This window comes from Balaenoptera acutorostrata, chromosome 15, assembly GCF_949987535.1.
Source record: "Balaenoptera acutorostrata chromosome 15, mBalAcu1.1, whole genome shotgun sequence".
Lineage (NCBI taxonomy): Eukaryota > Metazoa > Chordata > Mammalia > Artiodactyla > Balaenopteridae > Balaenoptera > Balaenoptera acutorostrata.
In genome coordinates, this window is record NC_080078.1 from 59,116,915 (window position 1) to 59,140,929 (window position 24,015).

At 54.9% G+C, this 24,015-nt stretch overlaps 1 protein-coding gene across 8 annotated transcripts; it reads left to right on the top strand.

Moving 5' to 3' along the window:
* Positions 1-1,008: 1,008 nt before the first annotated feature.
* SIGLEC1 (sialic acid binding Ig like lectin 1) lies at positions 1,009-23,782 on the top strand. 8 transcript variants are annotated; one of them, XM_028162279.2, is made up of 22 exons: positions 1,009-1,106; positions 5,653-5,728; positions 6,030-6,389; positions 6,687-6,983; positions 8,304-8,570; positions 8,880-9,134; positions 10,410-10,709; positions 11,772-12,029; positions 13,065-13,400; positions 13,675-13,929; positions 14,151-14,453; positions 15,533-15,793; positions 15,954-16,265; positions 17,081-17,335; positions 17,639-17,908; positions 17,996-18,247; positions 18,568-18,870; positions 19,507-19,767; positions 20,544-20,846; positions 21,107-21,209; positions 21,561-21,633; positions 22,287-23,782. In XM_028162279.2, exons 2-22 carry the CDS (start codon positions 5,680-5,682, stop codon positions 22,392-22,394), a joined length of 5,181 nt encoding a protein of 1,726 aa, XP_028018080.1. In that variant the 5' UTR covers positions 1,009-1,106; positions 5,653-5,679; the 3' UTR covers positions 22,395-23,782. The 8 variants fall into 8 exon arrangements, 7 of the variants coding, with proteins under 7 accessions (XP_028018080.1, XP_007195916.1, XP_007195917.1 ...); XM_007195854.2 differs by lacking the exon at positions 1,009-1,106 and adding an exon at positions 5,480-5,554; XM_007195855.2 differs by lacking the exon at positions 1,009-1,106 and having other exon boundaries at positions 5,491-5,728; positions 11,775-12,029.
* Positions 23,783-24,015: the final 233 nt, after the last annotated feature.

The following is a 24,015-nucleotide window of genomic DNA, read 5'->3' on the forward strand; positions in this document are numbered from 1 at the left end:
ACAGAGTGATAGAGACCTAATCTCTCTGGGGCCTAAGGAGTTCAGGGTAGAATGTCAGGAGATATCTGCTTTGGGCCACTGTGGCCTGGGATCCTGGGTCCATCCTGATTCAAGTTTTTATGTGACTTTTGATCTGCACATGTGGGTTTGCCCACAGGGTACAGAGGGCCTGGTCTGGCTGGGTGCCCACCACTACAGATAGGCTGGGGCTGAGTTGAATTAAATTTGAGTTGTGAAACAAAGAAATGTGTTGTCACTTGTATCCAGGATTGCTTGGAGCAATTAACATCTGCCCCACACACCGAGTGCCTGGCACATAGTAGGCACTCAATAAAATGGGCTCCGGTGTCATGACAGTACCGCAGCCATGGCAGGGTCTTTCCTCCTCCGCTTCAGCGGGGGTGGGGGTGCTACTGAAATCCCGTGGGGGTGTGTGGGCGGAGGGACAGTGGGAAAGGGGAGAGGGATTAGAAGCACTCCTCTAGCCTGAGGTTGGGGCCCCTGTGTTCCCCACAACTAGAGCCTGCTTCTTGGAGGGTTGTCCCCAGAGTAGCCAGGTGCAATGAGGGTACTGGGAAGGTCCCAAAGGGCCTGGAAAATCAGCACCTTGGTCGGGGTGCCCTGTCACGCTCCCCCACCCCAGGCTGGGCTTGTCTCCTTTCTTGTTGTCAGGAGGAACAGTGCGCAACAAACTCCCTTCCTCCTCTCTCAGACTCCCTAAAAAGGCCAAGTGGTGCCCAAAGAGAGGAGTATGGCTATGGCTGGTGAACAGGACCCCTCAGTTCCCACTTCGCCAGAGAGGAGGCTCCCACATGGCCCAAGGTCTCACTTCTGCTTGCTCAAGTCCCAGAGTCCCAGGCCTTGCGGGGCCTTCCCCTGCCTGGGAGGTCTTTCTGGTCTTGGTGTTATGCAAGGCCGGCAGCTTCCTCCCTGACCAGCCTCCTGGTCGGGCAGTAGAGCTGAGGCTTTGGGAAAAGGGGAAGCAACCCCGAGGCTGGGTCTCCTCTCCAGGAGAGCCAGCAGCACCTCGAGCTCCTGGCCCTGCCCCCTCCATTCTTCTCTCCTGCAGTTTGCCAGCCTTGCAGCCATCTCCCCCTGTGGAGCAGGTACTCCCATCCCTGGGCCCGGAGGGCGAGAGGAGGCTTGGGAGCGGGGCTGGGCTGGGATTTGCTGGGGGACACCTGGGTGTCCAAGCCCAAGACATTAATCAAAGCTGCAGTCATAACCCAAACCCCTGAACAACCCCAAACCTTCTCCAACCCACATCCCAAGCCCCATCCTAACCGTCACCTTGACTCCTGCCCTGCCCAGCCCGGGTACTTATCCCGACCTTGCCTCACCCTCCATTGCATCCTATCCCCTACCATTTAGTAACTGTCATCTCCATCCAGCCCCCGGCCTGACTTGCATGCTCACCCAACACCACCACTCTCAACTCCGTGCCAACCCTAATTCTATTCCAAATCCCAGCCTAACCATTACCTTCACCCCTACCCAACTGCAGCCCGACCCTCACCTTCCCCTCATTTCACTTCACTTGTTACCACTTCATTCATCTGAGCGAAGGCCCCTGGCACCGCCCAGCATAGCTTGGGGGAATGGGCATTCAGGCTAAGAGCATTTACAGTCAGATTAAGGAATGAAATGTGAAACTTCTACTACCCATTTCAAAGCCAATAGACCTCATTTATGGATAATATGGCTTTCCAAGTTAAATGTTTGGCCTATGTTTGGGGCTTTCCACCATTATGAAGATAATGTACTCCCGGAATTGCCCATCTGTACCTGATTTCCGATCTGTGCAGTAGAGCACTCCAGCTGGCTGTGTCACCCCATTTCCCTCCTTCTCCAGCCTGAATAGGGAAGTTGGGGAGAAGCTCTGGTACTAGGAAATAGAAACTGAATCCTGCACCCAGGCACAGCTGCCTACAGTAAAACTGCCTCTGCCCTTTCTTCCCCAGGCCAAACTTGGCCTCTAGGATCAGAGGTCAGGGACTTGTGGCGCAGCCGGCCCTCCCAGATGTCCTGGGACACTTGGTCTCATATAGACTTTACCCACTCACTTGCTCTCACACAGGCAGCAAACATGGGTGCCCCCCATGTGCCATCCACCCCAAGCCAGTGCTGATGCAGTATATACCAGTTCTGGGAGTGGGATTTTAAACTCTGTCTTCAGAGTGCCCAAGACTTGGATATTGGAGGATGAACCCGGGAGCCATGCTCTCCCACATGGTCATTGCCTAAGGGCTGCAGTGCTCCCTGTCCCCAGTACAGCCACCCCCTACCCCAGGACCTGCAATCATCCCTCCAGCACCAGGAGGTGCTGGGTGCAGGTGCCCACCAAGACACCAGCTCAAACCAAGCCCTAGGGGTACCTCCCCCTCAACACCAGGCTTTAAACAAGGACAAGGAGCTCCCTTCCTGGGGTTCTTCTTGCCCTCTCTTTTTTCCAGAAAAGTTCTCTGGGCTGAGGGTGGTCTTTGGGGTGGAACAGGCTGAGCCGGTAAGCTGGACTCTGGTGGGACTGACTTCTTGGGTATTGGGACTGGGCTAAGTATAGGTGACATCTACATGATGTGATTTGGGGTGGTTCTAGAAAGGGTCCTCTCAAAAATCCCTGCTCCATTCTGGGGTCAGTATGTCTAAAATCCTACCATTCCTCCTGTAGCTTCAGAACTGCCCCTTCCAGGGCCCCAAATGGGAACATCAGGGGAGCTGGGGACAATATAAACATTGGTGATGTCCCAGCTGTAGAGGAGGTGACCTTGATGCCCAGTGTGGCTCTGGGCCCCAGGGCCACACATGCCCCCAAACATGCCCAGTAGGCCGCTGCTCAGTCCAGCATCCAGGCCATAGCATCCAGGTCATGGGCCCCAGCCTGGGCCAGCATGAGCCTCTCCTGTGGCCAAGGACCAGGTGTGGAGGGTGTGGATACATCTTCCTGGGAGAGGAGCAGGACTAGGACTGCCCAAAGAACTGAGGATGAGCCACTGGGCCTCAGCAAATGGCCAGACCTGTCTGCAGGAGCAGCCTAGCCAGGGACCCAAGTCAACTAAGGAACAGGGCTCTGCCTGTTCTTCCCTCAGTTTTGCCTTTACTGTGCTCCCTCTCTTCACACTTGGCTAGTCATCCTGACAGGCAATTCAGGCCCTATCCAGGCTCTGGGCATCTGTTCAGCCTCTCCCCAGGTGTGCCCCCTGGCAGCTACCAGAATCAGCTGGGCTCCATCCCTGAGACAGATAGGTTGGGGGCTGGGAGATGTCATGAGTTTCCTGTTCCCACTTCCAGCCTCCCCAGGCCCTTCCCGTCAATCTGTAGAGTCAGCATTTAAGACCAGGAAGGATTGCAAAGTTGGCAACATGGGTTTTTTATGGTATGTTGTAAAATATACATAACCTAACCATTTTTTAAGTGTTTTAACCATTTTTTCAGTGTACAATTCAGTGGCATTAAGTACATTCATAATACTGTGTAACCATCCTTACTGTCTATTTCCAGAACTTTCTCATCATCCAAAATAGAGACTCTATACCTATTAAACATTAACTCCCCAGTCCCTCCTCTCTCCAGCCCCTGGTAACCTCTATTCTACTTTCTGTCTCTATGAATTTGCCTGTTCGAGGTACCTCATATAAGTGGATGCATACCATATTTGCCCTTTTGTGCCTGGCTTATTTCACTTAGCATAATGTTTTCAAGGTTCGCCCATGTGTGTAATATTTGTCAGAATTTCATTCCTTTCTATGGCTGAATACTATTCTGTTGTATGGATATACCACATTGATCTGCTGATGGACACTTGGGTTGCTTCTACTTTTTGGCTATTATGAATAACTCTGCTATGAACATGTGTGCAAGTAACTGTTTAAGCCCCTGTTTTCGATTCTTTTGGGTATATAACTAGGGGTGGAGTTGCTGGATCATATGGTAATCTATGTCTGACTTTTTGAGGAAACACAAAACTGTTTTCCAGAGGGGCTGCACAATTTTACATTTCCACCAACAGTACATGAAGCTTCCAATTACTCCACAGTCTTACCAACATTTGTTATTTTCTGGTTTTGTTTGTTTGTTTACAGTGTGAAGTGGTAGCTCATTGTGGTTTTGATTTGCATTTCCCTAATGACTAATGATGTTGAGCATCTTTTCATGGGTTTATTGGCCATTCATATATCATCTTTGGAGAAATGTCTATACAAGTCTTTAGCTCATTTTTTTGAATTTGGGATGTTCAGTGTGGGGGGGTTGTCCTTGAATTGTAGGAGTTCTTTATATATTCCAGATGTTAATCCCTTATCACCTATATGATTTGCACGTATTTTCTCCCATTCTGTGGGTTGACTTTTCTCTCTCTTGATAGTGTCCTTTGATGCAAAAAAGTTTTTCATTTTGATCAAATTCAATTTATCTATTTTTTCTTTTGTTGCTTGTGCTTTTGGTGTCATACTTAAGAAATCATTGCCTGTTATTAGGTCATGAAGATTTTCACCCATTTTCTTCTAACAGTTTTATAGTTTCAGTTATATGTGTTTCTGGCATCTCTCCCCTTTGGATTCATATCTGTTGCACCTCTTAGAGCCCCCATCTCCACCAGGGGCACTCTATGGCAGAGGGTCTGCCTTCTTGTGCCTGGTATACAGTAGGCATTTAACTCCTGTTTGTAGGATATATGTTGGGCAGGGTCCTTGTGACCCCTGTCACACCTAGACTTGCCCTGCCACCAACTCTAAACCACCAAGGCCCACACCCTTCTCTTGCCCACTACTGCCGGGGGGCTCTGCTCTGCTGCAGGACACATGTCCTCAGTCCCAGGTCCTGAGAAATGGGTGCTCACAGCTACCAAGGACAAGGCAAGCACAGAGATGGCTCTGGAGTGGCTAGAGACCCCAAAGGGGAGGTTTCAGCTAGAAGCCACCTTGGAGACGGAATAAGATTTCAGCAGGCAAAGATCATTTGTGGTGAGGCCAGAGCTGGTCAGCTGGAGAGCTCATGGGCAGACAGGATTGGCCCCACGGTGGGAACTGGTTCCAGGGTGGCCCCAGGGGGAGCAGGAAATGGGGGCAGAGCTGGGAGTAGGAAAGGAAGAGCTTTCAGGGTTGTGTGGGGAACCACATCTCACGGGCAATGGGGAGCCACAGAAGGCTTTTGAGCAGGGGAGTGACTCTTAAAGGCTGCACTTTTGTAAGTGCTCAGTCAAGCCCCATTATGGTCTATAGCTGGTAAGGCTGGTGGTAGGGAGACAAGTCTAAAGTAAGAAACCATCATTTTTGCTGGATGCCTTGGAGTAAGTCACTGGGCCTCTCTGGGCTCCAGTTCCTGGTGACTTGGGTGGCAGGGAGGGGGCAGGGAAGTGGGGGAAAGGGAGAAACAGCTGTTCATCCTTGAGGGGCCTGGGAAAGCAGAACTTAGGGCGGGGCCAAGAGACAGACAGAGGACTTTCTGGGGCATGCCACCAAGCGAGGGCATTCCTGGGTACAGCCTGAGCTGGGAACACGGGCTCCTGGCTCCCAGTGGCAGCTGCCCTGCCCTCTCACTGGGTTGGCCAGCATAGCGTGTGAGGAAACAGGGCTGGGCTCCCAGAAGGCTCTGAGACTGAGGTTCCCCAGGAGGCCTCTGTGTGCCCAGCCAGCACAGTGAACACCACCCTCTTAGGCACCAGAACCAGCGTGAGAACCTGCTATGGACTTCCCGCTCCAGTTCCTCCTCCTGGCCTCATCCATCCCAGCAGGTAAGCTTCGCTGGCCTTTTCCTTCTTATAGGGCCTGGCCTCAGTGAGTCCAGCCCTCTATTGGCCTGGGCAGACTGGACTGTGTCTGGTCACAGGTTTAGCTGCTGACTTTGAAGGAGGGCATGGGAAGGCAGTGACAGGGAACAGTGACCCTCTTTGGGGTGCCCAGAGGGGCTGCATTGCTGGGGGCAAGGTAGAGCTTGGGGGCACATCTGGGGCACCTTCTGTGGGGCAGAGCATGGGGCTCTGCAGTGACCCCAGGCCTGCATCACACTCCTCCCTGTCCTGCCCCCCAACTCAGGCCTGACCTCATGGGGCGTCTCCAGTCCCCAGGCTGTGCAGGGCGTAAGGGGTTCCTGCCTCGTCATCCCCTGCATCTTCAGCTTCCCTGCCAGCGTGGAGGTGCCCCACGGCATCACAACCATCTGGTACTATGACTACTCGGGCAATCGGCAGGTAGTGAGCCATTCCGGGAACCCCCAGCTGGTGGAGGCCCGTTTCCAAGGCCGTGCCCTGCTGGTGGGGCATGCCGAGCACAAGTTGTGCAGCCTGCTGTTGAGGGACCTGCGGCCCGAGGACTCGGGCTCCTACAACTTCCGCTTTGAGATCAGTGAGGGCAACCGCTGGTCAGATGTCACAGGCACAGTGGTCACCGTGACAGGTAAGGAGCAGGGCCACTGCCTGGAAGGGACTCCAGACTGCTCCTGGCCCCACTGGCTCACAGACCCAACCCTGGTCCTAAATCCAAACCCAGCCTCAATCTTGGCCGCAGTTCCAGCCCCAGCCCTAATCTTGGCCGCAGTTCCAGCCCCAGCCCTGTGCCCCCTGGCATTACCCCCAATGAACCCCTCGCATCCTCCTTCCCCTTGAAGCCCCCTGCCCAAGGCTGGAGTTTCTAGGGCAGGAGGTCTCAGGTGCAGTGAAGGGGAGCCCCTAGCCTCCTGTCTTTTTTCCTCAGAGGAGCCCAGCGTGCCCACCATTGCCTCACCAGCTGAGCTGCGCGAGGGCATGGAGGTGGACTTCAACTGCTCCACTCCCTACGCGTGCCTGCAGGAGCCAGTCAGTCTGCAGTGGCAAGGCCAGGACCCCACCCGCTCTGTCACCTCCAACCTCCAGAAGCTTGAGCCCACGGGCATCAGCCACCTGGAGACCCTCCACATGGCCCTGTCCTGGCAGGACCATGGCCGGACCCTGCGCTGCCAGCTCTCGGTGGCCAACCACAGGACTCAGGGCGAGATTCACCTCCAAGTGCAGTGTGAGTGCGCTGGGGGCCACACCCTCGTCACTGAGCACACGTCTGCAGCTCCCCCGTGGAAACAGTCCCTTCTCCAGCCTGTAGAAATAGCCAGGCTGCACTCGGACCCACAGGGTGGGGCAGGTGGAGAGAGACGACTAAGCCCTAAGGGCCACATTGAAAGGCTCCCTTCCACCTCCAGTCCCCGAAGCTGGGCTGGGCAGAGAAGAGGAGACACAAAAAGCCAGAGAATTGGGGGTCAAGCAGCAGGGGCCCTGGGATTTAGCCCAGCCCTGGAGGTTGCCACAGAGGCAGGGGTTTACCCCTTTCCTGACTAAGGCCACTCATACTCGTGACCAGGGTAACACCCAGACATGGCAAAGAGGCAGTGGGAGGAAGTCCGAGTTTTCACTTGGTTATGCATCTTCCCATCACAGTAAAACAGGGCAGCCTGTTCTAGAACGACTGCTGTACACAGGCATCAGGCTGGCTGCTGGCTCCGCCATCAACTAGATGAGCAAACTTTGGACAAGTTACTTGCCTCTCAGAGCCTCTGTTTTCTCATCTGTATAGTGGAGGTAATAGTAAATTCTTTCTATCTCACAGGATTATTATGAAAATTAAAGGAGTGCTTGGTACCTATTAAGCACTCAAAAATATTAGCTTCTATTATTTTCATATTTACATAGATTAAGCACCTGAAAATATTAGCTTTTTTTTTGACCACACCTCACAGCTTGCTGGATCTCAGTTCCCTGACCAGGGATTGAACCTGGGCCACAACAGTGAAAGCCCAGAATCCTAACCACTAGTCCGCCAGGGAACTCCTGAAAATATTAGCTTTTATTAGCATAGTTACATAGAGAGAGGCTTTGGAACAAGATTTAAAGAAGTGCAGTTTCTTTGTATTGTATTTGTATTTCTTTGTTGTAACTCAACAAATGAGGTAAACATTCTGAGTGAATTTGGCTCTGCCTTTGGCCTCTCCATTAGGTGGTTGGTCCCTTGCCAACAGCTACCACAAGCCACTAAAGCAAGCAGTGTGTCCATGACTCTCAGGTAGAAGAGAGGTAATGGACACGTCATGAGGCAGAAAGCCATAGAGGGCAGCGTAGGCTGGACGCTAGGCCAAGCATCACAGCATCAGGCTCTCAGTGGAGAAGGAAGGGATCAGGACTCCTCACAAGGTGGGGGGCAGTGCCTGCCCTGGACGGGGGAACTAATGGGATTTATGATTTATCTGGGTGGGCTTCTTTAAGGCAGAGGGTTGAAAGAGGAGAGGAAAAATGCCCCCTGCCTTCCCTGAGCACCATATTTGACACCCCCCATCATGCCTTGCAGATGCCCCCAAGGGTGTGAAAATCCTCCTCAGCCCTTCGGGGCGAAACATCCTTCCAGGTGATCTGGTCACACTCACCTGCCAGGTGAATAACAGCTACCCTCAGGTCAGTTCCGTGCAGTGGGTCAAGGATGGGACGCACCTCAAAGACCAGAGTCGTGTACTACAGCTGCCCCAGGCAGCCTGGGCCGATGCTGGCATCTACACCTGTGAAGCTGGGAATGGCGTGGGCTCTTCAGTCTCACCCCCTGTCAGCCTCCACGTCTTCAGTGAGTCCTGGGTGAGCCTGGGTCTTGACCAGAGGGCAGGGAGGCGTCCAGGCCATGGCAGCTGAGGGAAACCAGGCCAAGGTGCCTCCTGGGATGCCGGTAAGGAGTCCCAGCCTTGTGTCAGACAGATGGCAAACCTCCCTGGCAGTGAACAGGGCAAAGAGATGCATGGCCAGTCCAGGAGGCTCCTCTCCAGAAGGGGCGTGATGTAGAATGGGCAGAGATTTAGGCTGATTGGCTGCAACCCTGAGGGTTCGGGCCTGGAAGTCAGCTGGGTATCCCCCAGTGTGCCCTATGTTGCCCCCACAGTGGCTGAGGTCCAGGTGAGCCCAGCAGGCTCCATTCTGGAGAACCAGACAGTGACGCTGGCCTGCAACTCACCTAAAGAAGCGCCCAGCGAGCTGCGCTACAGGTGGTACAAGAACCACGCCCTGATGGAGGACACTCACAGCCGCATCCTCCAGCTGCGCTCAGCCACCAGGGCTGATACAGGCTTCTACTTCTGTGAGGTGCAGAATGCCCAGGGCAGCAAGCGCTCTGATCCGGTCAGCGTGGTGGTCAGCCGTAAGTGGTGGGGGGGGTGGGGCACTGGACCTGGGAGCCGGGCTAAAGAGTAGAGCCCCCTGCAGAAGGGCTGGGGTCCTGGGCCCAGGTGCCCTTGAGCTCACATCTGGTCAAGGCTTTGACCTCCCCGGGCTTCAGTTTCCTCCTATTTTAAAAAAACTTTTTATTTTGAAATAAGTTCAAACTTTAAAGAAGTTGCAAGAAGAAAACAAAGAATTATCATATACCTTTAACTTAGATTCTGCATTTGTTAATATTTTTGGAAAATTGATTTTCTCCCTCTCTCTCTCTAGCTATATATTATATGTGTTTGTGTATGTATGTGCTCACACATGCACACATATACATGTATGTATGTATGTATATATGCACATATATGTGTGCATGCATGCACACATTTTCCTCTACATATACACTCTCTATCCACATGCATACATACATATGCACTCAATAGGTATACATACACACATATTCTATCATCTATCTATCCATCCATTTATATTCCTGAAGTTGCAGGCATAATGCCCCTTTACCCCTTAATTTCTCAGCATGTATTTCCTAGGGTCACTCTCACGCATAACCACAGTATGATTGTATGTAGTCAGGAAGCTTAACATTGATACAAGACCATTGTCTAATCTACAATCCATATTTAAATTTTACCGGTTGGCCCAATAATGTCCTTTATGGTAATTACTTTTTTCTGGTCCAGGATTCAATCCAGGATCCTACATTGCATTCAGTCGTCAAGTCTCTTTATTCTCCTTCATTCTGGCACAGCTCCTCAGTCTTTCCTTGTCTTCCTTGACATTGAACTCCAACGAGCACAAGCCAGTTGTTCTGTGATGCTCTCAGTTTGCGTTGGTCTGAATGGAGCAGACCAAGCCAGTGCACGTGGGCAGGGACACCGTGGATGTGATTCTGTGTCTGTCTCCCTGTGTCACATCAAGAGGCACGTGGGGTCAGTTTGTCCCATTGCTGGGAGTGTTCACTTTGATTATTTGGGGCAGTGCTGCCCACTGCCAGGTTTCTTTGACAGTTTTCCCACCTTTAAAGTGGGGTCCCTGGATCCCCATTCTCAGGGTGGCCACAAGGATTGACTGGGATGACAGAGTGATTTGCCCAATCCGGGATAGACACTCAGGAGCTGCTGGGGTCACCCCCCCTTTCCCAGGGCATTATGGGACAAAGTGGGTGCAGGGGTCATAGACTATAAGGGGAGATCTAGGAATGCCCCTGTTGAGGGTAACAGGTCTGCCCCTCATCTTCACACAGACCCACCCCTCGCCCCGGACCTAACTGCGTTCCTGGAGACACAGGCAGGGCTGCTGGGCATCCTCCAGTGCTCTGTGGTCAGCGAGCCCACGGCTACTCTGGTGTTGTCACATGGGGGCCTCATCCTGGCCTCCACTTCCGGGGAGGGTGACCACAGCCCACGCTTCAGTGTCTCCTCTGCCCCCAACTCCTTGCGCCTGGAGATTCGAGACCTGGGGCCAACTGACAGTGGGGAGTACACGTGCTCAGCCACCAACTCCCTTGGGAATGCATCCTCCACTCTGGACTTCCATGCCAATGGTAAGATGGCCCCAGTGAGGCTAGTGGAAGGAGTCGGAGGAGGAGGCCTTTTCTGGCACCTTCCTCCTGGGAGCCCAGAGGGGTCAACTGAGGGCCTGAACTAGCTGGCTAGAAAAAAATCACATCAAAGATATGAGGTAGGGGCTTCCCTGGTGGCGCAGTGGTTGAGAATCTGCCTGCTAATGCAGGGGACACGGGTTCGAGCCCTGGTCTGGGAAGATCCCACATGCCACGGAGCAGCTGGGCCCGTGAGCCACAATTGCTGAGCCTGCGCGTCTGGAGCCTGTGCCCCGCGACGGGAGGGGCCGCGATAGAGAAAGGCCCGCGCACCGCGATGAAGAGCGGTCCCCGCACCGCGATGAAGAGTGGCCCCCGCTTGCCGCAACTGGAGAAAGCCCTCGCACGAACCGAAGACCCAACACAGCCAAAAATAAATAAATAAATAAATAAATAAATAAGAAAATCCTTTAAAAAAAAAAAAAAAAAAAAAATTAGAAAAAAAAAAAAAAAAAAAAAAAAAAAAAAAAGATATGAGGTATATAGTCATCCCAGACTCAGAGGTTCCTAGAAGTCAAGGCAAAAAGGGAAACATGGAAGATTGAGTTATTCCTTTTGTACCCATTCTGACTCTGAGCTTGGAGGGTTCTTCAATGTGCATTCATTTGTTTTTTATTTATTGAACATTTGGGGCAGACTCCGTGCTAGGAGTCAGATGCAGAAGGCCAAATAGAGAAGTTGGGTCTTGGTGCATGTGCTGCCCTTCCCTCCTTCTGAGGCAGACATAGGTAATTGATCAAGCCAGGTTTTTGACATAAGCCTGGGATCTGGCTCAGAATCCTTCTCAACCATGCTTCAGCCAGCTACTACCAATAAGAGCTGAATTGGCATTCAAGACCAGACCCTCCTAGATCATCAAGAGATTCACAGAGCTGATGCCACGATGCCCAGAGCTCCCTACGATTGAGTTGGGAGAGGGGAACCCGGGGGCGCTTCCTGCAGTGGGTGGCATGAGGCCACAGGCGTACAGAGGAGCCGAGCCTTCCTCTCTCCCTTTCCTGCTAGCAGCCCGCCTCCTCATCAGCCCGGCAGCAGAGGTGGCAGAAGGGCAGGCAGTGACACTGAGCTGTAGGAGCAGCCTAAGCCCGACACCTGACACACGCTTCTCCTGGTACCGGAATGGGGCCCTCCTTCTCAAGGGGCCCAGCAGCAGCTTTCTGCTCCCTGCGGCCTCCAGCACTGATGCCGGCTCATACCACTGTTGGGCCCAGGATGGCCATAGCACCAGCGGGCCCTCCTCACCTGCTGTCCTCACCGTCCTCTGTGAGTAGCCTTCCCACCAGCCCCTGCCTGCCGTGAGGAGGATCAGCCCATTGGAGTCCATCAGCCACCCCCACCTCCTCCAGGCTCTCCTGGCCCTGTCCTGCCCTGGGGTCTAGATGAGGAAGGCAGCCACGAGCCTGGGCATCACGGACCTCGACACCCAGGACTGAAATTTGGAGACCAAGGCTGGGGAATCTCATTTCCCAGCCCCAGTTCCATTAGGGCTCTGCCTCTAGCCTCAGACCCATCATGGACACCATGTCCAAACTTTGTCCTCCAGAGCTGGGCCCTGGGACACTGTACTCACATATGTGCACACACCCCATAGGCTGTGCCCTCACAGGTGCAGACCCGAAGACAGAGCCTCTACGCACAGGGACTGCGTCCTGTCAAGGGTGGATGCTTTTGAGGGGCTGACCAATGTTCAGGACATACTTACCTTCCAGAACACCTTCCCTGACATGTGCAGGAGTCATGTCCGGGGACTGTCAGGAAGAGCAGGTGCCTCTGGGGGGTTTTCTAGTGTTCAGGGTGAGATCACATGGGGACTTTGGCCCCAATCTTCAGAAACTTCTAGGATGAGGGCATTTTAGGCATTATCTATTCTCACAGGAGCTGGCTTGGAGATCAGAGATAAGAGGCAGGAAGGATCTTGGGGGAAGGGATGGGGTGCAGAGTGGAAGCAGAGAGCAAGACACCCAGGGATTGCTAGGTAGGCGCCTGCTCAGGAGCACCTGGAGGTTATGCAAGGTGGCTGCTTGCCCATATGGTACCTCTGTCCAAGCTAGAAAATGGCACTCCTTCTGGGAAGATGCAGTCCAGCGCTAGGGCATAGCTTAGCACAAGGGGCATGGGCTGAGGTCTTCCCACCCTGGTCTGTTTGTCCTTGTGTCGTGCACAGCCTGCACAGCTGTTTGCGGCAGCTCTGGGTGCATGCCTTTGCTCAGTGTGTTCTGGGAGCCTAGCCAGCCTTTAGTGGACCTGTGGGACCCTGGCAGAGGCTGTGGGATAGTGCCCATGCTCCTCTCCCTACAGATGCCCCACGCCAGCCCATGTTTACCGCCCGGCTGGACCCTGATACCGCAGGAGCCAGGGCTGGACAGAGAGGCCTCCTCTTGTGCCGTGTGGACAGTGACCCCCCGGCCCAGCTGCGGCTGCTCCACAGGGACTGTGTCGTGGCCTCTTCCCTGCCAGCCGGGGAAAGCTGTAGCACCTGTGGGGGCTGTTCCCAACGCACAAAAGTCACCAGAGCCCCCAACCTGCTGCGTGTAGAGATCCAAGACCCGGTGCTGGAGGACGAGGGCATGTACCTGTGCGAGGCCAGCAGTCTCCTAGGCAATGCCTCTGCCTCGGCGACCTTCAATGCCCAGGGTGAGGCGGGTCAGGGAAAGGGTCGCTCAGGGTCAGGGGCTGGTACTCGGGACCCCATTCCTTTGCAACCCCCAGCTCTGAGGAGGGTCTATGGGGCGAAACCACCTTTGGTCAGCAGTGGGAGCTTGCTTTCCTCCCCCTGCCCCATGGGCACCCCAGAGGGCCTCCTTCCCACCCCCTCCAGGCAGGGAGGCTGGACCACTGGCACCGGGGTCTGGGGGGAAGCCATCAAGGTGAGGCCTGTCTCAGTAGGCCTGTGCTGCCTGTTCTCCAGCCACTGTCCTGGTCATCACACCATCGCACATGCTGCAGGAGGGCACTGGAGCCAATCTGACTTGCAGGGTGGGCCGGGAAGCCGGTGGCCCTGCCAACTTCTCCTGGTTCCGGGATGGGGCACTGTGGGCCCAGGGCCCCCTGGAGACCCTGACGCTGCTGCCCGTGACCAGAAAGGATGCTGCCCTGTATGCCTGCCGCATCCTCACCGAGGCTGGTGCCCAGCTGTCCACCCCTGTGGTCCTGAGTGTGCTCTGTGGGTGATGGGCAAGGGCAGGTTTGGACCCTTGGAGGGTGGAAGGGGTGGTCTGGGGGAAACAGGGCTGAGGTTGGGTTTGGGGAGGCAAGAACGTGGCTCGGGCGTGGGCAAGTGCGGGACTGAACTGCATGTGTGTGTGGGGTGGGGGGATGGAGTGTGGCAGGTGAAAGGTGGTGAGCTGGGCTGGGGGTGGCCTGAGCTCCCCACTATCCCTGCAGATCCCCCAGATCCTCCAAAGCTGTCAGCGCTCCTGGATGTGGACCAGGGCCACACGGCTGTGTTCATCTGTACTGTGGACAGTCGCCCTCTTGCCCAGCTGTCTCTGTTCCATGGGGAGCACCTCCTGGCCACCAGCCCAGGGCCCCGGCTCTCATCCCGTGGCCGCCTCCAGGCCAAAGCCACGGCCAACTCCCTGCAGCTAGAGGTCCAAGACTTGAGCCTGGGGGACTCTGGCAGCTACCGCTGCGAGGCCACCAATGTCCTGGGATCAGCCAACACTTCCCTCTTCTTCCAGGTCCGAGGTGAGTGTCGGTCCTCTGAAGCTGTGGTGGACCCAAGTGCCTTGGGGGCCACTCTGCATATTTAGGTATAGATGTATAATATATAATATACAAATGTGAGTATATATACATATATATACATATATACACACGCATATGAATATATTCATATTCTTCATTTATCTATCTATATATATTCTTCTGTAATAATCCTCCCTAAGTGAATAAACCAGAAAAAAGGAAAGTTAATATCAATAATGCTGCAAAGGCCAAAGAAAAACACATTTTTTTCTCCCACAATGACAAACATCAGTTTTTGAACATTCTCCTTGGGCCTTGATTCTGTAGAGAAATTGAAGGTCAGAGTTTTAGGGGCTTGCTCATGGTCACGTGACTAGTCCCTGGCACATTCAATGCTGGCCCCTGGTACAGTCTGGGCTCTCAATCACCACTCCGGCTGTCTCTCCTTTTTACTCCTCCAACCCTGGTCTCCTCCTGCCTCAGACCCAGGGGGCACTAGGGACAGCCCTTTGCCCAGTCCCCAGTTCCTGGGCTCTCGTGACTTGGAGGTTGGGTGCAGAGTTGACTGGAGAGAGCTGAAAAGAACTCAAGATTACACAGCTGCTAACTTCCCCTTTCAAGCACTTGGTCACCCATGCTGAGGCCAGCTCATGATAAGGACAATGGCGCTTGGCATGACCTAAATCCTTACCATTTCAGTGCTTTATGGGGTCAAACCAACATTTGTCAAGAGCTAACATGTGCAGGTGCTGTGCCTGGCACTGGGGTTACAGGTCACACAACCTGAGGGCCCAGGTGAGGCTCACCCTCTGGTAGGTGAAATACTATTGACAAAGCAAAACCATAACTCAAGGTGGTGGGCAGTGAATGCTAGGTCAGAACCAGGGCAGCGGAGTCAGGTACAGGAGAGGAAGAGGCATGGAACTGCAGTGGGGCCCTCAGTAGTGGTCTGGTGGGGGAGCTGTGGCTCTGGGACACGGGCTTGGGGTCTTGCAGTCCTCATGTGGACACACATGCAGTCCCAGAATGTGGGAGGGTATGGCGGAGGGCCCTCACCTGCTCTTGGTTTCTCCCTGCAGGAGCCTGGGTCCGGGTGTCACCATCGCCTGAGCTCCAAGAGGGCCAGGCTGTGGTCCTGAGCTGCCAGGTACCCACAGGGGTCCTGGAGGGGACCTCATACCGCTGGTATCGGGATGGTCAGCCCCTCCAGGAGTCCACCTCGGCCACAGTCCATTTTGCAGCCATAACTCTGAGCCAAGCTGGGGCCTACCATTGCCAAGCCCAGGCTCCAGGTTCAGCCACCACGAACTTGGCTGTCCCTGTCAGCCTCCACGTGTCCTGTAAGCACTTTCATCTCGTTCGTGTTTCCTGGGGGATGAGGGAGCCAAGGGCATGACTGGGGAAGGAGATGTCGAGCCCCTGGTCCTGGGCTCTGCCTCCGAGAGAGTCCTAGATGAGGGACCACCTGGTTGGGCCCTGACCACTGCCTGCTTTGTGTAGATGCCCCTCGCCAGGCCACACTCATCCCCCTAATGGACACAGGCCCTGGGCGACTGGGCCTCCTCCTGTGCCGTGTGAACAGCGACCCTCCAGCCCAGCTACGACTGCTCCACGGGGACCTCCTCGTGGCCTCTACCCTACAAGGTGTGGGGGAGCTTGCAGGCAGCTCTCCCCGGCTACAGGTGGCTGTGGCCCCCAACACGCTGCGTCTGGAGATCCACAATGCAGTGCTGGAGGATGAGGGCGTTTACACCTGCGAGGCCACCAACGCCCTGGGCCAGGCCTCGGCCTCAGCCACCTTTGATGCCCAGGGTCAGTGTAGGGGTGTGAGTGTGTGTGGGGGTGGCTCCTTTAAGAGAAGAGGAGGTTGGAGAGGGTTCTGGAAGCCTGGGGCACAGGCAGGAGGGTTGAACATAAGACAGTCTGCATTCCCACCCTTCTTAAGGGCAGCAGTCTCCAGACCTGGTTTTCATGGAAAACCTTTTTTATTTTAAAAAAAAATTTTATTTATTTATTTATTTATTTTTGGCTGCGTTGGGTCTTCGTTGACTGCGCGCAGGCTTTCTCTAGTTGCAGCGAGCAGGGGCTACTCTTAGTTTCATTGCAGGGCGCGGGCTTCTCATTGCGGTGGCTTCTCTTGTTGCAGAGCACGGGCTCTAGGCGCACGGGCTTCAGTAGTTGTCGCGCACGGGCTTCAGTAGTTGTGGCTCACGGGCTTAGTTGCTCCGCAGCATGTGGGATCTTCCCGGACCAGCGCTCCAACCTATGTTCCCTGCATTGGCAGGCAGATTCTTAACCACTGCACCACCAGGGAACTCCCTGAAAACCTTTCTTAAAAACAGAATTTTACATGAATGCCCAGTGGATAAAACTAATCAGAAAGGGGGCACTCAAGGAGAAACCACAGCAGGGCAGGCGAGGCCTGTAGAGCTCAGGGAGAACTCTGCTTGGGACCAGCTGACAGATGATGAGCCATTTCCTAAGCTCCATCTCTGAGCCCCACTTACAGGTGGGTCACCTGGGTCTCCCAGAGGCCGAGTGGCTTCCCACCCTCATGGAGACAGGTGGCTTGCTTTACACAGCCTTCGGTATTCCCTGGTGTTCCCATGCCCTCCTTCTCTCCCCAGCTGTGAGTGTGCAGGTGTGGCCCAAAGCCACCGTACAGGAGGGGCAGCTGGTGAACCTGACCTGCCTTGTATGGACTACCCACATGGCCCAGCTCACCTATACATGGTACCAAGACGGGCAGCAGCGCCCAGGTGCTGTCCACTCCATCCCTCTGCCCAACGTCACGGTCATGGATGCTGCCTCCTACCGCTGTGGCGTGCTGACCCTTGGCCAGACACTCCACCTCTCCAGACCCGTCACCCTGGACGTCCTCTGTGAGTGTGGCTGGATGCAGGGTGGAGCTGGGAGGAATAACAACAGCTTGCAGGGATCAGGGCATGGCCAGAGCCTCACAGGCATCCACCCCAGGAACTCAGTACCGAGCTGGCTGATGGAGTACTGGACAAGGAGCATTAGAGTTTGGGGTCAATGGGGCAGAGAAGCAGTGCCCCAGATTGGGCAAGTGGAGGCCCTTGGGGGTGGGGAGCCAAGGCCCTCCTGGTTAGAATGCCACCTGCAAACTGGCCTCCTCACCACTGTGGTCCCTGAACTCCTTCTATGCCTTTGTGCCTCCATAGATGCACCCCGCAGCATGCGCCTGACCTATCTCCTGGAGAGCCGCGGCGGGCAGCTGGCCCTGGTGCTGTGCACAGTGGACAGCCGCCCACCTGCCCAGCTGGCCCTCAGCCACGCTGGCCGTCTCCTGGTGTCCTCGACCACAGCCTCTGTCCCCAACACCCTGAGGCTGGAGCTGTGGGAGCCCAGGCCCAGTGACGAGGGTCTCTACAGCTGCTCAGCCCGCAGTCCTCTGGGTCAGGCCAACATGTCCCTGGAGCTGCGGCTAGAGGGTAAGGCAGGGCGCTAGCCAGGCCCACCAGGGGTGGGATCAGTTATGGTGTCTGGCCAGCCCAGCTGACCATGTCTTCTTGGTACAGGTGTGCAGGTGACCCTGGCTCCGTCGGCCACTGTGCCCGAGGGAGCCCCTGTCACAGTGACTTGTGAAGACCCTGCTGCCCGCCCACCCACCCACTATGCCTGGTACCACAACAGTCGTTGGCTGCAGGAGGGGTCAGCTGCCTCGCTCTCGTTCCCGGTGGCTACACGGGCTCACGCGGGCGCCTATACCTGCCAGGTCCAGGATGCCCAGGGCACACGCAGCTCCCGGCCCACAGCGCTGCATGTCCTCTGTGAGCAAGTGTCCTTGGCTGGGGGTGCCCAGGGTGGATGGAGGGTGCTTCTGGGCCCTGGTGTGGGTGGGCATAGGACTGCAGGGAACCTGGGAAAAGACACTTGGGGAAAGAAAGACATAGGTGATAAGGGAAGATTCCTTATGGTCCTGTGAACCCTGTCAGGAGGAATCTGCCCACAGGACTCCTGAGAAGCTGTCACTTCCCAGAAGTGACCATTTTCCCAGATGTTTCAGCCTCACCAATGCCAGGCAGGTGGGCAATGGATAGCACAGGGTTTCCAAGCAAAGCCCTCAACTCTGCCCTGCCCCACAACGCAGATGCCCCTCGGGACGCTGTCCTGTCCTCCTTCTGGGACTCAAGGGCCAGCCCCATGGCCGTGGTACAGTGCACTGTGGACAGCGAGCCACCTGCCGAGCTGGCCCTGTCCCACGATGGCAAGGTGCTGGCCACCAGCCACGGGGTCCACGGCTTAGCAGTGGGGACGGGCCACGTCCAGGTGGCCCGCAACGCCCTGCGGCTGCGGGTGCAAGATGTGCCCTCAGGTGACAAGGACACCTACGTCTGCACGGCCCGCAACTTGTTGGGCTCAGTCAGCACCATGGGGCAGCTGCAGGCAGAAGGTGAGCAGGCCAGGGCGCAGGAGGGGTGCCGGTGCTGTGGGGTCTGAGTCCATGTGAAGGGTGGGGCTCCCACAAGAGGGGGCTGGCTGGCCTGACCTGGTGGGGAGGAACAGCTCCTCCTGGAGGGGGTTGCCCAGCGTGAGGGGGAGAAACAGCCTGGCCCTTGGAGAGCTCCCTACGGAGGGGGAGGGGCGTGGAGGTATGGCAATGCCCAAGGGGAGCTTGGGTGCAGGGGAGACATAACCTTGCCCTCACAGGGCCAAGACTACGGGTGGGAGCACTGACCTGCTCTGGGGAAACCAGGGATGGGAAGACAGACATAACCCTACCCTCAGGGAGCTCAGTTTGAGGGACAAGGTGCAGCCCCACCTTGGGGAGTCCAACCTGAGGGCAAGACACAGCCTCATCCATCAAAAAGCTTGAATTGATGAGAGAGGGAGGCAGAGCTTTGCCCCGGAAGCCCCCGGGGCAAGGAGGAGAGATAGCCCTGTTCTCAGTCTCATGGGGGAGACACAGTCCCACCTTTGGGGATCCAGATCCCAAGTCAGATCAGGCCTTCCCATCATGCACAGAGGCCAACCCAGAGACTCCGGCTCCTACAGGCCTACAGATCCCCAACCACTTCTGGTCCTGCAGGTGTGCGTGTGGTGGCTGCGCCAGGGCTGGATGTGCCTGAGGGCACAGCGCTGAACCTGAGTTGTCACCTCCCTGGCGGCCCTGGGCCCATGGGGAACTCTACCTTTGCTTGGTTCTGGAATGGCCGGCAACTACACACAGAGCCTCTGCCCACCCTCGCCTTCACTCATGTGGCCCTCGCCCAAGCTGGGATGTACCACTGCCGGGCTGAACTCCCCACTGGGGCCACCACCTCTGCTCCAGTCATGCTCCGGGTGCTCTGTGAGTGTGACATCCTCCCCCTGCCCCAGTCTCCCCACATCTCACACACCCACTTCAGGTCTTCCTCCTCTTCTGTCTGCAAAGAGCAAGGACTTCACAGGAATGGAGTCCTGGGTCAGAGGATTCCCAGTGACTGGTGTGATCTTGTGCATTCCTGCCTTGGCTTCCTTCTCTGTAAAATGTCAGTCCCCTCACCTTGTGAGGAGTACGCAAGATAGTACACAGTAGGCCCTCATCAACATTGGCCCCCTACTTTATTCTTCACCAGGGCCCCATACCGTATCAGTAAGCTATTGCTGTGTAATAAGCCACCCCAAAACCTAGTGCTTAAAACGACAGCCATTTTTCATTTGCTTACAATTCTGTGGGTCAGAAATTTGGGCTGGGCTCAGCTGTGCAGTTCTGCTAGTCTTACCTCATGTGGCTGCAGTTGCCCAGTGGCTGAACAGAGGCTAGATGGTCTAGGATGGCTTCACCCTCATGGCTGGCAATTGGGGCTGGCTATAGGCTGGGCCACATGTATCCAGCAGGCTGGCCTGGGCTTTCCACATGGTTGTTTTCCAAGGAGAGCAGAAGATGCAAGGCCCCTTGAGGTCTAGCCCTGAAGTCATACAATGTTACTTCTTCTGCCTTCAAAGTGAGTCACAGATTTAAGGAGTGAGGAAACAGGCTCTTCCTCTTAATGGGTGGAGCAGCAGTCACCTTGCATGGGGTACAGGGAGGGGAGGAATTTGTGGTTGTTTCTGCAATCACCACACTCCCTTGTCTTCCCACAGACCCTCCCAAGACGCCCACCATGACGGTTTATCTGGAGCCCGAGGGTGGCGTCCAGGGCATTCTGGACTGCCGAGTGGACAGCGAGCCCCTAGCCAGCCTGACCATCCACCTTGGCAGTCGGCTGGTGGCCTCCAGCCAGCCCCAGGTTGCTCCTGCCAAGCCACACATCCACGTCTCAGCCACCCCCAATGCCTTGAGGGTGGACATAGGGGAGCTGAGGCCCGGTGACCAGGGGGAATATGTGTGCTCTGCCTCCAATGCCCTGGGCTCTGCCTCTGCTGCCACCTACTTTGGAACCAGAGGTGAGGGGGGCTCTATCTCCCAGGCCACTCTGCGCAGAGGCCCAGTTCTCAGGTCCAAAGGCTTCCTTCTGAGGTCTTTCCTGAATCACTTCTGCTGCAATCAGCTTGTCTAGTCTAGACTGATTTCTTGAAACTCCTTTGCATGGGGACGCTTCTGAGAGAAAGTGAAACTTACGTTTCATCTTGGGGGAGTCACCTTAGGAGGGAGCATTGGAGGCCTGGAGCCACAGCCACCCCTAAGCCCCACCCCTGTGTTCTAGCCCTGCACCGCCTGCATCTGTTCCAGCAGCTACTCTGGGTCCTGGGGCTGCTGGCGGGCCTCCTCTTCCTACTGCTGGGCCTGGGGGCCTGCTACGCCTGGAGGTGGGTCTGGAGCTAGAAGGTGGACAGAGTTACCTCATCCTTCCCCCATGTCCCTCCCACCAAATTCACAAGCTCCATACTTCCTAGCCTGTCCCTCTCTTTGCTCCAAATTTGGGAAGCCCTTCTAGAATCGTCTCTAAATCTATCTTTCTGTAGTTTTCTTCTCTTCTTATCTCTGCCCTCTCACTGCTGAAGAAAGGGCTGGGGAGGAAGAAAGTAGCCTACTCTCCACAAATCTCCCCAGCGCTCTGTGTAGGGAGCAGTCTGGGGTGAAGCTTATAGGGTGGGGGAAGGGAATGGGGGCAGGCGGGGGAGGGGAGAGGCTCTCTGAGTCCACTTTTACCCTTGCAGAAGGAGACATTTTCATAAGCTGAGAGTGGGTGAAAATTCGGTGGAAATGGCTTCTCAGAAGGAAACCACACAGGTATTCGTTCACCATGTGGGCACATGCAGACACAATGCTCGGCTAACCCGCACTGCGGGGCTGGCACCGAGAGATTACTCTCATTTATAGGATGGTGTCTGGGGCTAGGCAGAGACTAGGGAGAGAGCATAGTGACCCAGCGCCCCCTGAGAAGACAGGGGGAGCCATATTCTGACTGGGGCAGAGCAGTCACATGCTTGCTGCGTGGCTGCCTGAATGACTGGAGCAGACATTCTGAACTGAGCAGCATCACCTCTACTTCCAGGACACATCTTGTAACACAGGACCCCACCTGGGTTTTAGGGTCTCTCTTCCCCACTCCTGATTCCGCCCCTCACCTGGGCAGGGGTGAAAGTCTGTTTCTCCTCCCCTGTGATGTGTCCCCTTCTTCAGATAATCCATTTGGTGGGCCAGGGCTCCCAGCCACATTTCCAGTCATGCACACTCTCACCAATCCCCTTGGGACCCCTACCCAAGGCTGGGGACCTGGGGGACTGCCCTCCAGAGTTAGAGGTCAGGTGATGACTACTCCCAGAGTCCTCCAGTGACCAGAGTTTTCTCTGTGGGAAGTTCATTGATCCTGATGCAGCCACATTTGTGATCTCGTCCTGTGCTCTGCCCCTGAGCTGACCTGTAGCATTTCCTGCCTTCAGGGGGAAGAGGTTACCGGAATCTGTGATGACTCGGGGCCTGTGAACAAGGCAGCATTGGGTCCTGCCTGCCTCCATGAAAACAGCTCTGTGGCACCTGACTTTCTATGACCTGGCTCCAAACCCCAAGAAAAATGGGTGGTGAGAGGTGGACGTGAACATCAATCTACCAGGAAGGGTGTTGACCCTGGGGAACTCTGAAGAGAAATGAATTGACCATGTCCATTTCTCTTTCTCTTTTCTCTGGATCTCATCTCTCCATTGATATTCCAATGCATTGCCTCTTCACATCTTTCTCCTCCAAGCTTACCCTGGACATTTGAGATGGATTAGAATAGAAGAGCTTTCTACATCATCACAGGCTGGTCAAGGCACTCTGTACTAGCTAGAATATAAGCTAGGCTACTCTAACAAGACCAAATACAGTAACTTCAACGTGAGCGAATTTGATTTTTCTCTCCCATACTAGTCTGGGTATGTTATGGTGGTTTAAGATGTTGGAGCTCTGGATCCTTCTATTTTGTTGTTCTCCATCCCTAAAATGTTGCCTTTGATTGTGAAGTTCACAATGATGCCATTGCATTCACGCTTCCTCCAGCAAGAAGAGGGAAGAGTGGAAGTTAAAGGCATGCCCATTCCCATTGTGGCTACAACCCAGAAGTTGCGCAGGTAATTTCCACTCACTTCCCATTGGCTGGAATTTAGCCATATGGCCACGCCAAGCTGCAAGGGATTCTGGGAAATGTAGTTTTTTATTATGTATTCAAAGGGCTCCCAACTATCGACTCATCCCCGAGATTTTGACATTGATGGGAATGCTGCCAGCAGGCCACGTTCTGTCTCACCGCCCATCTACTGAAGGCCAGGGTGTGCCCTTGTCTATTCTGGTCATGGCCTTCCTGGAGGAGGTAGTCTCTCTCACACATTAAGACTGAGGAAATCAAGAAGGTTTCGTGGTCCCTAGGGAGAGGGAATCCCAGGTAGCTGGGTTGCCTGAACAGGCATCTTGTGCCAGATCTGGCCTCTGGAAGAAGAGATGCCCCCATTCCCACTCCCCCACCCCCAGAGAGTGGGGGGCAGACATGGTATCAGCACCCTTATTTCTGCTCCAAGTGCATTCCTGTCCATGATCAAGTGAGCTCACGTTCTCTTCCTGGAAGCTTGTGCACTGTTAAGACAAACAAGGGCCACTAAGAAAGAATAACATGCCCCTAGGGAAGTCAGTGCCTGAGGGGAAGCAGTTCTCAAGTGGGCTAGTGACTCCCCTGGTATCCTGGTGGCAGATGGTGGGAGGAGCAAAGAGCCCACCACTCTGGGATTTGAGTTGAGAAATGTGAAGAGAAGTGGGGAGTTGGCATAGGAGCTAACAGGTTGGGAAGAAATTGGAGGCCAGGTGAGATTCATGTAGCTGTGGCTGGACCCTTCCGGTCCCAGGTCCTATACTTATTAGTGCCTGATTGCCAGGCTCTTCCTGGGAGACTATCAGGCATGTCCTCCCAATAAACGTCCATCCTGTGACATAACTGGAATGAGTCTCTTTCTTGCAAGCCAAACTGCTGTACTGGAACACAGAGGATTCGAATGTGAGTGGGGTTTATTCTGGGAGACCATCTGCTGGAGGTGGCATTGGGTGCAAATTATATGACCTTTACCACAAACTACCTTATGCTCAAGCAATTCGTGCCCCTTCCTTCTCCGTGAGGCTCTGGGCACTGCTCACCTCTGTTGCACA

Excerpts from the sequence above, each read along its gene's own strand:
- SIGLEC1 (XM_028162279.2), top strand. The coding sequence starts at position 5,680 with ATGGACTTCCCGCTCCAGTTCCTCCTCCTGGCCTCATCCATCCCAGCA. Across the intron at positions 13,930-14,150 it reads TGTGGTCCTGAGTGTGCTCT|ATCCCCCAGATCCTCCAAAG; the intron begins GTGGGTGATGGG and ends CTATCCCTGCAG. Across the intron at positions 15,794-15,953 it reads TGTCAGCCTCCACGTGTCCT|ATGCCCCTCGCCAGGCCACA; the intron begins GTAAGCACTTTC and ends TGCTTTGTGTAG.